The 14,482-nt window shown below is 38.9% G+C and overlaps 1 protein-coding gene across 1 annotated transcript in view; it reads right to left on the reverse strand.

The window, feature by feature from the left end:
* Nucleotides 1–14,338, reverse strand: part of NBAS (NBAS subunit of NRZ tethering complex) — a 189,876-nt gene extending 175,538 nt beyond the window's left edge. The window contains exons 1-9 of the mRNA XM_086631399.1: nucleotides 14,210–14,338; nucleotides 9,476–9,530; nucleotides 8,810–8,846; nucleotides 7,532–7,609; nucleotides 6,390–6,437; nucleotides 5,227–5,270; nucleotides 4,671–4,804; nucleotides 3,793–3,926; nucleotides 3,578–3,676 (exon numbers count right to left, since the gene is read on the reverse strand). Of these exons, the coding sequence (XP_086487525.1) occupies nucleotides 3,578–3,676; nucleotides 3,793–3,926; nucleotides 4,671–4,804; nucleotides 5,227–5,270; nucleotides 6,390–6,437; nucleotides 7,532–7,609; nucleotides 8,810–8,846; nucleotides 9,476–9,530; nucleotides 14,210–14,317 (737 nt within the window). The 5' untranslated portion in view covers nucleotides 14,318–14,338. The remainder of the gene's footprint in view (nucleotides 1–3,577; nucleotides 3,677–3,792; nucleotides 3,927–4,670; nucleotides 4,805–5,226; nucleotides 5,271–6,389; nucleotides 6,438–7,531; nucleotides 7,610–8,809; nucleotides 8,847–9,475; nucleotides 9,531–14,209) is intronic.
* Between the last annotated feature and the right edge of the window lie 144 nt (nucleotides 14,339–14,482).

The raw sequence follows: 14,482 nt of genomic DNA on the forward strand, positions 1-14,482 counted from the left end.
TGTCACAGGCAGGGACACTTTCCAGCAGATCAGGTTGCCCAAAGCCTCATCCAACCTGGCCTTGAACACCTCCAGGGATGGGGCATCCACAATTCCTCTGGGCAACCTGTTCCAGTGCCTCACCACTCTCATTGTACAAAATTTCTTCCATATATCTAATCTAAATCTCCCCTCTTTCAGTTTAAATCCATCGCCCCTTGTCCTGTCACTACCCGCCCTTGTCAAAAGTCTCTCTCCAGCTTTCCTGTAGGCCCCCTTTAAGTACTGGAAGGCTGCTGTAAGATCTTTCCAGAGCCTTCTCTTCTCCAGGCTGAAGAGCCCCAACTCTCTCAGCCTGTCTTCGTAGGAGAGGTGTTCCAGCCCTCGGATCATCTTCGTGACCCTCCTCTGGACTCGCTCCAGCAGCTCCATGTCCTTCTTGTGTTGGGGGCCCCAGAGCTGAACACAGTATTCCAGGTGGCGTCTCATCAGAGCAGAGGGGCACAATCACCTCCCTCGACCTGATGGCCACGGCTCCAAGCAACCTGCTCTAGTTGACCCTGCTGTGAAGGGGAACAGATAAGGTGATCATCAGAGGTTACTCTAGTTTCAAAAAAACAGCTGTCCTTGCAGTATGCAGTACCGCAACTGTACTCTATTTCAAAGCTTTCTACAAGGTTGGGCTGAAGATAACTAGTATAATATTGGTCTTGGAACAGCAAGTTCAGCTAAGGCATCCAAGAAAAAACAGACTTCTTGCATAATTTTTCACCCATCAGTTTTGGTATAACAAACAAATTCCAACTGAATCTAAAACCTTTCATCTCCTATAGTCATCACAAATTTTAAGCTCCAATATCCAACATTTTCTGTAGCAATTGCAGATAACCCTGAAGTAAGACATTCAGCTCCAGATTAAGATACTCCAAATAAGCAGGTGTTGAACCTTCCGTCAGAGCCTACAGAGAGCTCACACTGAAGCAGACATTTACGTTTCATCAGCTAAAGTACACCATAAATTCCATCACAGATGAAGGCTGAATCACATGAGAACACCAACATTAGGCATCTAAATTAAGGTATGTAACACTTTTCAACAGCAGTGAAAATCATTAATAGACTTTTTCCCAAAGCTATTGTTTCAAGTTTTCCTACAGATTCAGATACATTCCCTACTGAAATATTCTCTTTGCAATTATTGTACATCTAGCTGAAAAAATTAGGTGTATTAAGTCCTTAAGTGCTATTTTATTGCACTGTAATAGGTAACGAGCAAATACATAGAAATATAGAGTGCAGAAAGTCAAGGCTTACAAGCAGTGGAGACAGACCAGTATAACTTCAACATGTGAAACTAAATGAAATGCAAGAAAGCATAAAGCGACAAAGCTGAACTTACGTTACGTGATGAAAGTTCACATTATCAAAAATGAAAACTTCAAAGTGTTCATATGTATCTACAATTTTCGCTAATACACAATATAAGAAAACTGCCTCCCTTCAACTCCTGGGGCTTTTTTAGATAACAAGACAACTTCAGCAAGAGGCTCTGCTACTGAATTTAGAGTGCTCTACTGTCAAATTTAGAAGTTTTCTACCAAAGAGTAAATTCAAAACAGAAAAGACTTGCTTACATGAAGGACAAAATATCAGTTCTTTTTGTTTTCCATCCATGTTGTCCAATTGTGCATTCTTCCAAGTATCAATTTTTCAAATTTACAAAGCAAGTCAAGTGACTGCACATAGCAGGAGATACACTACGATCACAGGGGACTCCACCTGACTATTTTTATTTTCATGGAATGTACCATAGTATCTCCTGGTAAAAACAAGTACTTCCTGAATGCGTATGCCACACACACTACACAAACTTATTACTTCAGCAGCAGATATAACCACATCTTTTTATGTAACGAAAAGGCATTTCTCTCCCTAGAAAATATGAAATACAGACAACAACAAAAAAAAATATGCCAACCATAAGCTTCCATAAAAAGCTAACTTTAATTACTAATATTCTGAATAGCCTGTTCTAAGCACAAATCAGCATTGTCTCCTGCTCTTTTACTTCACACTAATATCAAGTTTTAAAAATGTTAATCTAAGACTTCATAAGAATAGTAGGAAAATCAAAGCTATTACTTCTCTTGGAGGAGGTGTGAGGAACGAAAGAAAACAAAACTTGAATTTTTTGCCTTTTTTTTTCCCCTACTCCTCTTTTAAATCTCTAAATTAGCACACACAAAGCAGCGTCCATGCTATTTGGTTGACAACTACGGCAGCTGATCTTCTAAGCATTTTCTTGTTCATGAGTTCATCAATTATAAGAGTTTAACAGTTCTGACATCATTTGCTCAGAAACACATCAAAAAGCACACCCACCTATTATAATTGTTAGAATAATTATTTGACTATACTTTGAACATGAACCAATATTCTTTACAACACTCACTGTTATAATCAACCTACTTCCTAATATTAGGAGTAGAAGAGAGAACTTTGGAAACAAGTGTCAAGAACCATTAACCCTGGTTTGATCAAAGGAAAGAATGAGTAAGTTCTGTTGTCTGGTCAGATAGTGCTAAGCACACCTATTACCTCAAAATTCCAGATTTAGTATACTGAGCATTAATTATGTAGAATTACTAGATATGAACTCGGTAGAAAGCAGAAACCATACTCAAACTTAATCTCTCAAAGTAGTAAGCCAGGTGAACATTACTTCTCATTAATAACTATTTCTTTTCCTAAGATAAACAGGACAGCTCACTCAACATAGAAGAATGAGAATAAGTTTCTAAACAGCGAGTTTCTTCTAGTATTCTATGGTCAAGCTTAATTTCCATTTAAAACAGTACAGTGATATAACACATTACGCTGACAAATTCAAACCTAGCAGATCTAGTAGAAGAAAAATGTCTAGAAGGAAGTTTAGCTCCTATAACTGAAGAGAAATAGAAAAATAAGTTGCTGAGTTTATCTTGCTATGTAACAAGTAGATATTAAAAAGTCCGACACATTTTTAACATAAATAATTGGCTAACTAGGACCTATTCCAGCTACATCTGGTTCAAGAGCAGGCAGTAAATTAGTCCATCTTTCAAGTCTGGTACCTGTACCCAACACATTACTTACAGAGAAAACACATCACAAGACAACTCCAAATACCAAAGCCTGGCAGCTCCAGTCAGAACACTAGGGAAAATGGGCTGGCCAACAAGTCCAGCAATCAAATCCAGACAGAAAAAAAAACAATTAATCAAACAAATTTATACATCAGCCTTTACCTCCATCAAATTCAGAAACGTTTTTTGAACCTATTCCTGACATTCTAACACCTGTTGCCGATGCAAGGTACTCAAACAGTAAAAGTCACAACTTTATTTTCATTATTCCACTAGTAAAAGGAGATCACCAACCAGGGCTTCTTTCACAGGTACAATGATACATGACTTGTTATTACTGATTCACTAAATACCAATATTAGAATAGATTTTACATTTTTCTCCCCCTCCTTATCCAACACACTTCAATGTTAATTTTGCCACTTTTGTTCATCATTTCCACATTATTGGCAGGTAGGAAACAGAACACTTACCTGTGACCAGGATGATAAATTACAGTAGTTATTCCATGGGCATAATGAGTGCTAAAGCTGAAACTATGACTTTCTTGAAAGCTTTGATTTGTTCCAACACTACATATGGGGAAAAGAATACATACATTATTTCAGATCTATTGTCTTTGAAGAGCAGAAAGAATTCCTTTGAAGTTTACTGTGTCGTCTCAAAGCAAGTCAAAATTTATACTTACCTTACAAGATAACTTCTCAGTTCTCCACGATAATTAATGACAAGCAGTTCAGCTGACCATTGGGCACTTGCTTTATATTCTAGAAAGATCAATCCAGCAATAGCATAACTCAGATCCCCTGGAAAACTTGCTGTCTTTACCCAAAAATGCAGACAGACATTGAGAGAGAAAGAGAATTAAAAAAAAAAAAAAATCTTGGTTGTTGAAAGAACTAGGAAGTTAAACTTAGTATATTGTATAAAAACGTATTAAAAAATACTTTCATCGTTTCTACGCTTCCTTTTGTCTTGATTTTAAAGAAATCTTATTACTATAAAATCTGCAAAGACAATAAGGAAATACACTTGAGAAACTTCCCAAGTCAGTTTAATACAACATTGAACATGCAAAATATAAAATACATTGTGTAGGACAATCCAACTGCAATTATCTATTCTCATACCAAAAAAAAAAAAAAACCTTCATATTGCTCTATCAGCAGTATTTCCTGATTTATAAGTGACTCCGTATATAAACTGAAGATTTGTAATCTACTACTGCAAATTGTAATTATTTGCACACATGCTAATTAGGTGATTCTGTACTTTCACAATCTGATGTACCTGCAGATCTATCACAATTCTAAGAAAAAGAAAAGAAAGATGAATATTCTGACAAGATTCAACAGCACAAAGGATATGCTTTGCAAGTGCTACACATGACTTCAGTTTAACTGTAATATATCCATCATATGATAAGCACTTCATGGTACGTTTGTGCATGGTATTAATACTGGAAGCCTTTATACCAAGGTAAGCCATGATTGAAATGAGTGGAAATCACCTTTTATTCTTTAAGAAGTTCTACTATATTCATATTCAATCTAAGAGAGCACTTACCGGTGTAATGACCAAAAGCTCACTACCCATTAAGTCAAACACTCTCACTGTTCCAGTGCTTTCAGCATAAGCAAGTAACGTACAATCATGACTCCACGCCACTCGTCTCCACTGAGGGTTAGGATCCTTTGGCACTATAAAAAAAAGAATAAAGTTATTAAAAAGTGAAATATAAACATAACACTTTAAACAGGAAAAAAAAATCAACTGCATTCAAAAAAATGCAGGGTGCCTACCATCATTATAAGCTTATCTCAGAGGAGGGAAGAAAATAAAAAAAAACCCCACACACCACCTCCAACACCTGCTATGTCTCCAAAACCTACTAATTTTAACTATCATTTCATTCCAGATTTAGGTTTTATAAGTTAATCTTGAGCAAAAGAAGAGGGTAATGGAGCTAGTCACAAAGCCAAATTATTAACAGATTCTTCTCAGCGCTTTTAAGAAGTTACAACATTATCAATAAAGTAAACCGACATCACCACTTAGCACTGCATGAATAATAAACAATGATGACACTAAGTAATGATGTAGAGGTTGCCATATTGTATACCTTGACATTTTCCAACTATGGATCCAAAGTCATCTTTAGCAGACCTGTAGAAAAAAACTCATATGGATTTAAATATGAAAAAAACCACTATTTGATTTTCCAGAAAAAAGCAGAACACTATACGAATACTTTAAGTGCACAATTCGAAGGCCTGCATATACTTAACTTCTTGTTCCAAAAGGCAGATAGTAGCCTTCACCCTTAGGCAGCTACAGTAACAAACAACAGTATTTTAGAAACCCGCCTCCGAACGCATAAATACTAATACTAGTATTAGTACTAGTATTCAGCATGTAACTTTAAGAAAGGAAAAAAAAAACACTAGTCAGTATTCTCTAGGTGACAATTCTGGAAACAATGCAAGAATATAGTTACATTAATACAGTTGAAACACAAGATTTATTTTATAGTCTATAAGCTGACATTTATGGTGTTCACACCACTTCTGATTGAACAATTTTCATACACTTGCTTCTTTTACATATAAATAGAAGGTATGACCTTCTAGCAAATGGATTTTTGCGAAGCAAGTAAACACATTCAATCAAGATCCATTCTACAGCTAAATGCGTTCTTGAGCTGGTAAGGAGAGCTTGTTTTCAGAGAACAGAAGAAAAAGGGAAAGCATCAGTCTTTATGGAAATCCACATTACTTGTAGAATAAGGTGAAGTATTATGCATGCCAGTATTATACTCTACAGAGAAGCAGAATACTAGCTCCTTGTCCCATTTATTAGGGGAGAATTTCTATTCTCTCGTGATGACTTTAAAAGGGAGCAGAAAGGCAAAGGTTAGAAAGACCGTGATTTGAGTTTAGTATTTTGAAGCATCTTGATTGGGGTTTGTTCACATCTTGAAAAAAGAGAGAGAGAGAGATACTTATATACATTTATTTATAACATTAATAATTGGGGGGGGGATGTTTTGAGGGGAGGTGGTTTTTTTTATGGGGAATGGCCAAGAAGTAAGAAGAAATAGAAGGCTTCTGCTTTTTAAGTCAGTGATAAGATATGTTAAGATTGTTCCATAGATTGCTATCCCAATATAAAACATTAAAAAAAAAAACTAGAAAAATATTTTAAAATGTGGTTAGCAAATGACTAGAAACACTTTCTCAGAAATCCACAACTGTAGTCATGAAGCAACAGATAATACTAAGGTACCTGATTTCTACACATTGGTCTTGAACAACTGCCAACAGTTTACCATTGCTGAAAGAGAAAAATAAAGGTGTGAAAAGTTCATTTAAAGTCCAGTCCTTATGGAACGCGCAGCAGAGCTCTAAGTGCTTTTCTGCAAGGTTAGATATTAATTTCCTCTTTCATGAACCAAAACAAATTGGGATATATCAATTTTTATGCAAAAACAGGAAAAAAAAAATCAGTGCTATATTAACACTCCCTTCACATCGCTGAAATTCTTTTCTAGTAGCACTAAGAAAACAAAAACAATATCTAAAATCTTGCTGCATGAGAGGTCAGAATAAATGTTGCTTATGGGTAATTTTATAACAGCAATATCTGAAACTATGTACTGCTTTATCTGGAATAAAGAACTATCATACTTCAGTAAGTTACGCCATATCCTCAGGAGCAGGTCTCCTGTCTTTGTACCTAACATACAACACTGCAACCGGCATGTTGTGCATCAAAAGGGATCACCATTTCCCTCAAAGTACCACCATCTCTCTCAACAGTACAGAGCTCTTGCTGAACCACTGATCATATTCAGTGACAATACATAACACACTAAAACATTCCATACTACTTTCATGTCATTGAACCCTTTTTCTGTACATATTTATGTTTGTTTTTAAAAGCCAGTGATCTCACTGATGCTGCTAAAATTAATGCAGAACAGCTCTTTCTAGCCTTGGAACTTTCACTTCTCCTCTACACATACAGTAGTAGATAAGTCTTGAGGGTATGCATTCACTTTCCACAAACTTTAAAATAAGCAATGTATATTATATATGCTACCAAGTTATAGGTCTTTAACTGATCAAACTCAAGTCCTGAATCTGATCCAAAGAGAAGGATTGCACTGCAAGCCACTTTGCCTCAAAAGCTAGAAGGACATTCAGACCTGAGTGAGAGATGCACTAAATGAAGTGAAGCAGCGTGGAAATCCCCAGGTACCAGACTGACCTTTCGTTCCCAAGGCTCCCTGTGAAAGCCTCCAGTATTTCTCTTGACCAAAAAGAACAACATAACTTCAGCGCAATAGGAACTCAGCATTTTTACCAATGGGGATGGTGAAGGGAGGAGAAGAAGCATTAACAGGAAGAAGCATGTAAGCTGGTTACCTTGCAAGTACTAGGTGCCAATTGATCTGCTTACTAACTAGACGAACCAGTCCAGTGGGAAGAGAAAACTTTGCAGGGCTGAAATAACAAAAACATTAGGCTAAATCAGAACTTGCACCTAACAAAAGCAGTACCCGAGATGCACATGACACCCAGCTTAGCTTTAAGGCAACCATCAATCACCTGGGAGGTTTTAGCAACTAAACATGAATCAACACTGCACCCTGCCAACAATGAAGGCTAACAACATCCTTGTTTGTATAAACAGAATCATATCCACATATTAAGGGAACTGGTTATTTACTCACGACTCTTTATTTTCTCAGCAGCAGCCAGTTTTGAGCTCCCCCACTACAAAAAGTACACCAATAAAACGGAGGACAACCAAGATGGTCAGGGGACTGGAGCACTTGCCCTACACGCAGGCCTACACGCTTCAAGGGATGAAACAGCAGCTGACACCTAGGCTGTGACCAACAAGATGGGAGCCACTAAGGTGCATGGCAGGAGCACAAGAAACTATGATCAACCTAAAACAAAGGAGGTTCCAAGCTGACATAGGGAAGAGAATTCCTCACCATGAAGACAGTCAGGCACTGGAGCAGGCTGCCCAGAGAGGCTTTGGGATCTCCATCCTTGAAGGTTTTCAAGATTCATCTGGAGAGAGCCCTGAAGAATCTAGTTTGAATTCAACGTTCTCCCTGCTTTTAGCAGGACTTTAAACTAGAGGTCTTCTGAGCTCCCTTCCCAGCCACTTTTATTAAATATATTAAAATAGCAACTAGAATCAATTATAAAAGCTAGAAATCAGACTTTAAATGTGACTACTGGGGCAGGGGAATAAGTTAATTCTGTCTGCAACTGAATCCTTACAACCAGACTTAAACGATGGTATGGAACCCACAAATACCACTCAAAGTGAAAAAAAAAAGGCAGGAGGGGGAACACAATAAGGTAGAACATCAGCAATAGAGAAAACAGCATTGCCTGCTGAATTCAAGTATAGTATTGTTTCACAGGGAGCGACATTAATGTTCCTTTCCATACATCTCAAAAACAACAGAATACCCTGGAAAGGTAGAACTGGTATCTTCAAATTCTCCAGGAACACTATATTTATCCCAATACGTATCTGGGACCATTTAAGTGCCTTTTGAATCAGAAGTTAAATTTACAAATCGCATGAGTGTTGCTCATTAAACTGTTACTGTCATTAAAATAACTCTCCATCAAATTAAAAAGCTATAAAAATATTACCATTATTTTAATCAAACCTACCTGTACCAGATGTATCGGAGCACAAACAATGCAGGACCTACAACAAAAAAAAAGGCAGAAATTATATATCCAGCATTTTAAAAATATTCTCCAGCTTACTGCACACAGAATCTCAGAAATTCTCACAAAAAAAAAAAAGGTAATAAGGGAAAAACACTCTATCTTTGGCCGGTGAATACTTACATTACAGTAAAAGCAAAAGGCAGATCAAAAAAATCACTACACATCTTTGTAAATTGTAAGAGAAATTCCTACTGGATGAAAATGCAATTTACTGCATAAACCAAGTCCTGAATGGCAATGTAAGATGACCATAATGTAAAGCTTCCTTGTAGAAGTCTCTAATTGGCAAACGGCCCAATATAAGAGCTGCTAGAGAAAAAAAAAAAACTCAAGAACATTTTGCAAAGCACAACAGAGCTTTTAAACTTCTTAGATGTATGGCTTAGAAGTTTGTCCCAATAAGCTAGCAGAAGCAAGAAAGCTCATAAAAATGACATAAAAATAACACAGCAATATCGATAATCAGAAAATATCTTCCTGAAAACACATCCTGCACTCTATTCCCATTACGTTAGTCACCCTAAAGAGGAGAAATCGTAAATTTTACAAGCAATCCACACAGCATTCTTATGAGTCATGAACATAAGAACAAGTCATATTTACCTGTAATTGCTCTAGTGATGATAAATGATGCACCATGTTTTCTGTTGCCTCTTGGCTGCAATTAGAGCAATAATGGTCAAACACTATGTTATACATTTCAACTTAAATTTAACATTCATACATATATTCGCTGATGAAATTTAAGTTGCCTGCTAGCCTACGAGTTCCTTATGTATTTTCTATTACTTGCAACTTCATATAGTGAGTAATTTAACTGCGTAAGCTAAAACAGGCTATAAAGCCAAATATTTTAAGTGCCAAGCTGTAATAAACAAAACATAGCACAGATTGTCTATTGATTCAGCTCTGCCTTGATCTTTGGATAGTAACAAAAGACATTGGCTTCTGACTATGTTATCCTGCAAGGTATTATAAATCATTCTTTCTATGCCAAACGAATTGAACAGATTGAACTGTAGTGCACAAAAGTCGAAGCAATTCGTGTTCAACATACTACACTAATAGAAACTACATAAAGACTGCTCATGAAAGTTTCAGAAATATTTAGAAGAACAAAATAACTTCAGAAGTAAAACTCTTTACCTCGATTTGTACCAGGTAACACAGCCATTCAGGTCACCACCCCTACTCACGCAGCCTTTCCAAGAATCTTGCCCTACTTAACAGGAGGCAGGGGGAACACTATGCTCACTATATAAATGAAAGCACTCTCCAAACACAGAAAAAAAGAAATACAAAACAACACAGGATGTATATTCTTAACTATAAGAAGAGGTAAAATTATTTGCCAACAAGGAAGTAAGAAAAAGGGATTAAACTAAGAAGACAAGAAACATAACCAATAAGGAAGGCATTCCACGCAAATCTTCAAAATAAGCAGTCATGCTTGCAGTTTTCTAGTGAAAAAATATTAGAGCATCACAAACTGAGCATTAAAGTAGGTAATGAATTAATTTCCTCCTCCCTTCAGTATAGAATACATAGAGCAGATCATTAATTGTTAACTGAAATATTCAGACCTCTCACTCCCAGTTATAGAGCAGCAAACACTGAAAGACACACAAATGAACCAAAATTCCAGAGTATGCCCATATAGAAGAAAAAAAATAATAATTCTTTTCAATACTTAGTGTCCACTCCTGAGCCTAAATACAGGCTCCTATTCCACACATCTTCAACCCTTCACAAAGCTGGTTTAGTATTATATTCCGAAGACCTGAATTTTACTTTTTACAATATATTCCTATCACCTCAGCAACAGCAACGGCTACCAGATCTGCTATATTTCTTTTTTAGTTCATTCCCATTTGGGAAAACAACTTCAAGTTCTCCTTCAGTAGAGCATTCCAGAAATAAAACCTAAGTAACTTCATCATTGACGAGACACCCACTTAGTTTTGGATTTTTTTGCACACCCAGCAAGCTGAGGCAGGGGAGCAGAGCGAGGGGGGAGAGGGAGGAGGGTATTGGAAAAATCTCAAAACAATAGATGGCAACGAAAAAACTCCTCAGAATCAATCGATACAGTCAATACATTTCACAATACGGACAGCAGATGTCTACTGGAAAAAAGGAAAAGTTTAGTCTACCTGTATTTTCACAAGTGATTCCACGAGTCGTCCTCTGCAATCTCCTCCACAACCACTGCCTCGTTCATTATTTTCACTGGTCAACTACTCAGTTATTCCTTTTATTCTCGTTCTATACTTTTGGGTTCCCAAACAGTGCAATATATACAATCGCATCACTACACTGAATACAGACTGCTTGATTTCCACACCACTGTCTTCTCTGGCATTGTCAGTTTCTTGCATGTGTTCTTTAAAAATATGTTATTTCCCCCCTCCCAAAAGAAAAAATTATTCTTGAGAAATTCAACACAGGTGAATGAGAATACTAAGAAGAACCAAAATTAAAGCTCATTTTGAGTTCCAACTTAAGAAATTCAGGCCACCATCACAGGGTTCATCTTCCAAGGACCATAATTACAATTAAATTGCAATTAAAAATGTATCATCCCAAATTAGATATAACAGAAAAATAAAACCAAGTCAATAGACACCTGTGACAAGTTTGTTTTAAGGCCCTGCTTTGTATCCTAGATGACTGCATAGGAAGACATTTGATTTCCCAGTGCAGCATTCAACTTCCTTTCCCCTTCTGCTGTCCCTCATCTCACTCATCCCAAACCATTCAGTTCTACAAGAAGTAAGGCAGGCAGTGTTTTGTGACTTTTTCTGAACAGTGTGAATAAACCAGGATTAAAGAAACAGATATTCCAAAGGGAAAGTCACAATCACCCAAATACTATCACTGTTAAGGCAACTCAAGGCAAAAACTGAATCATGCTGATGATTTGCTTGCCTATGTATGTCAGTGTAAAATCAATTTCCCACTAAAACTACAAAAAGAATATCAGAAGCGTCCTTGGCTACTGACAGTCTTCAAGGACGTAAATCCAGACAAACTACATAGCGTAGTATTTTCAAGTCTTCCTATTTCTGCCATTCAGAATGGGAACTATCTTGAAAAATAAAGAAACTAAGCAAGAAATACCAAGTTTAAAATAGCCTGTACCATTTGCTTAAGTTGACAAGCAGAATTCTTGCTGCCACTAACAGGAGGTCTCACACTTAACTCAGCCTTGATACCTACATGAGTACTTGAGCGACCAGCTACGAACAGGAGATGAAACAACACAACTTTTTCTCAGACTGATCAGTTCTTTGATCAAGTTACCACACACAACTTCAAGAAGAGTAACGGCAGTGGAAGAGAAGGGATACTTGTTGGAAGTGTACCCCCTTAACGCAGCCGTAGAACCACAGTCTTGTGCCACCACACCTAACTCCTCCTCATGGTTTGCAGACATGTAAATCGCTTTTGTATGTTACCAGAAACAAATGCTATTTACCGTCTCTTAAAACACAGTTAAATAAAAATAGGTGCAACTGCCTGCTCATCTATATGAACAATCTATAAAGTTAGTAGTTGGTAACATTGCAATCGTGTTTTCCAAACACTTATGCCTGTTGCTGCAACTGCAGATTTACAGATAAAGAGAAACTGTGCTGGGTTTGGCTGGGATAATTTTCTTCGAAGTAGCTAGTATGGAGCTATGTTTTGGATTCGTGACAAAAAAGTGTCCATAATACAGCAATGTTATAGTTACTGCTGAGCAGTGCTTACACACTTTTTATGCTCCTCACACCACCCCACCAGTGGGTGGGGAAGTTAGGAGGGGATGCAGCTGGAACAGCTGACTCCAACTGATCAAAGGGATATTCCACATCATATGATGTCATGCTCAGCAATATAAAGCTGCGGGAAGAAGAAGGAAGTGGGAACGTTCAGAGTGATGGCATTTGTCTTCCAAAGTAACTGACCATGTGTGATGGAGCCCTGCTTTCCTACAGATGAGAAGTAGTGGATGAATTCCTTGCTTTGCCCATGCGAACAGCTTTTGTTATACCTATTGAACTGTCTTTATCTCAACACATGAGTTTTCTCACTTTTACCCTTCCGATTCTCTCCGCCATCCCACTGGGGGGTAGTGAGCAAGCAACTGTGTAGTGCTTAGTTGCCAGCCAGAGTTAAACCACAACAGAAACAAAATAAAAGTGTCTTTCTGACAAATAAAATGGTATTTTTATGAGAATGGCTTTAGTGCAGAATGAACACGTACATTCTTCCACCTATGACGTTTTTACATCTCCTCTGTTCAGAGGTTCCCATTAAGCACAAAACCTTGTTCAAATACTTCCATAATCTACTTTTAGTGGGAAGTGCATTAACAAGTGCAGTGGACTTGAAGGCCACTACAAGAAAGAAATAACACCACATTGCTCGCATCCGCTATGTCCAAATCAGACAAGAGTAAACACAGAAGCAGGTAGCCCAACACACTGCAGGGGAAAAGAAGAAAAAAAAAAAAAGAAAAGATGAAAGAGCTTCTCAGCTTTTCCACTGACCCACAAAAAAGAACAGATAGAAGCAAGCAAAACCTTTTAATACAAGAATGATGTTTTCCCATCTTTTAAGCTTTGACATTCATTTGTATGCCTTGTAGACACGAAATGATACGTTTCTTTCTTTTAACCCTCTCCTGAAAATACATGTGCAATCATTCTGATATACAAATCTAGAGAGGGATCCAGTTTTCCTCATGTAAGGTAAGCTCGATAAGGACTTTGTTTTCAGCAGGACAGCTTCCATCGCTCTCAGTACATCTGCTGCTGGAGATGAGACCTGGACTTACAGAATCATAGAATGGTTAGGGTTGGAAGGGACCTCAAAAATCATCTAGTTCCAACCCCCTACCATGGGCAGGGACACCTTCCACTACACCAGGTTGCTCAAAGCCTCATCCAACCTGACTTCATCACAGCTTCCCTCGTATCAGCTCTACAGTAAAACTTGGTACACATTGTTCACAGATAAGGAGCAAAAAAGACTTCCAGGCATCCCAGGCGGCACAAACACGAGCGACAACGCGGAAATTAAACGACAGGGGACCATGACAGGCGCAGGATGAGCGCAGGGACACGTTTAGCGCTCGCCCCCGCTGCCCTCCCCGCTCCTGTGCCCGTCAGGAACGGGGCGGGCAGGCCAGCGAGCCTCCCTGGAGGCTGCAGCCCGTCCCACGGCGCTCGGGGCCGGCGGCCTCCTCCCGCCTAGGGCTGCCCAGCCCCGGGGCAACGCGGCGCACACCCGCCCGCGCCGACGTGGCCGGTCCCCTCCCCCGCAGCCCGGCCGTGCCGCAGCCACACGCACCTGCACCTCCGTCTCCGGAGGCCACTCGGCGTTAACCAGCAGGTCGTACAGGATATTCTCCTCCCCGTCGTCCTCCTCCTCCTCCTTCTCCTCGCCGGCACCGACCATTCCCTCCTCTCTCGGCGCCGCTTCGCCGCGCTCCCCGGCGGCGGCGGCGGCGGCCATGCTCGCCCGTTCCCCACCCACCCGGCGCCGCAGCGGCGACGGTGCCTGGCGGAGGCCAAACCAGTGACGCCCGGCAGCTCCGCGGAGTGGGCGGCCCTTAACCCCTTC

Source organism: Tauraco erythrolophus, chromosome 2, assembly GCF_009769465.1.
Source record: "Tauraco erythrolophus isolate bTauEry1 chromosome 2, bTauEry1.pri, whole genome shotgun sequence".
Lineage (NCBI taxonomy): Eukaryota > Metazoa > Chordata > Aves > Musophagiformes > Musophagidae > Tauraco > Tauraco erythrolophus.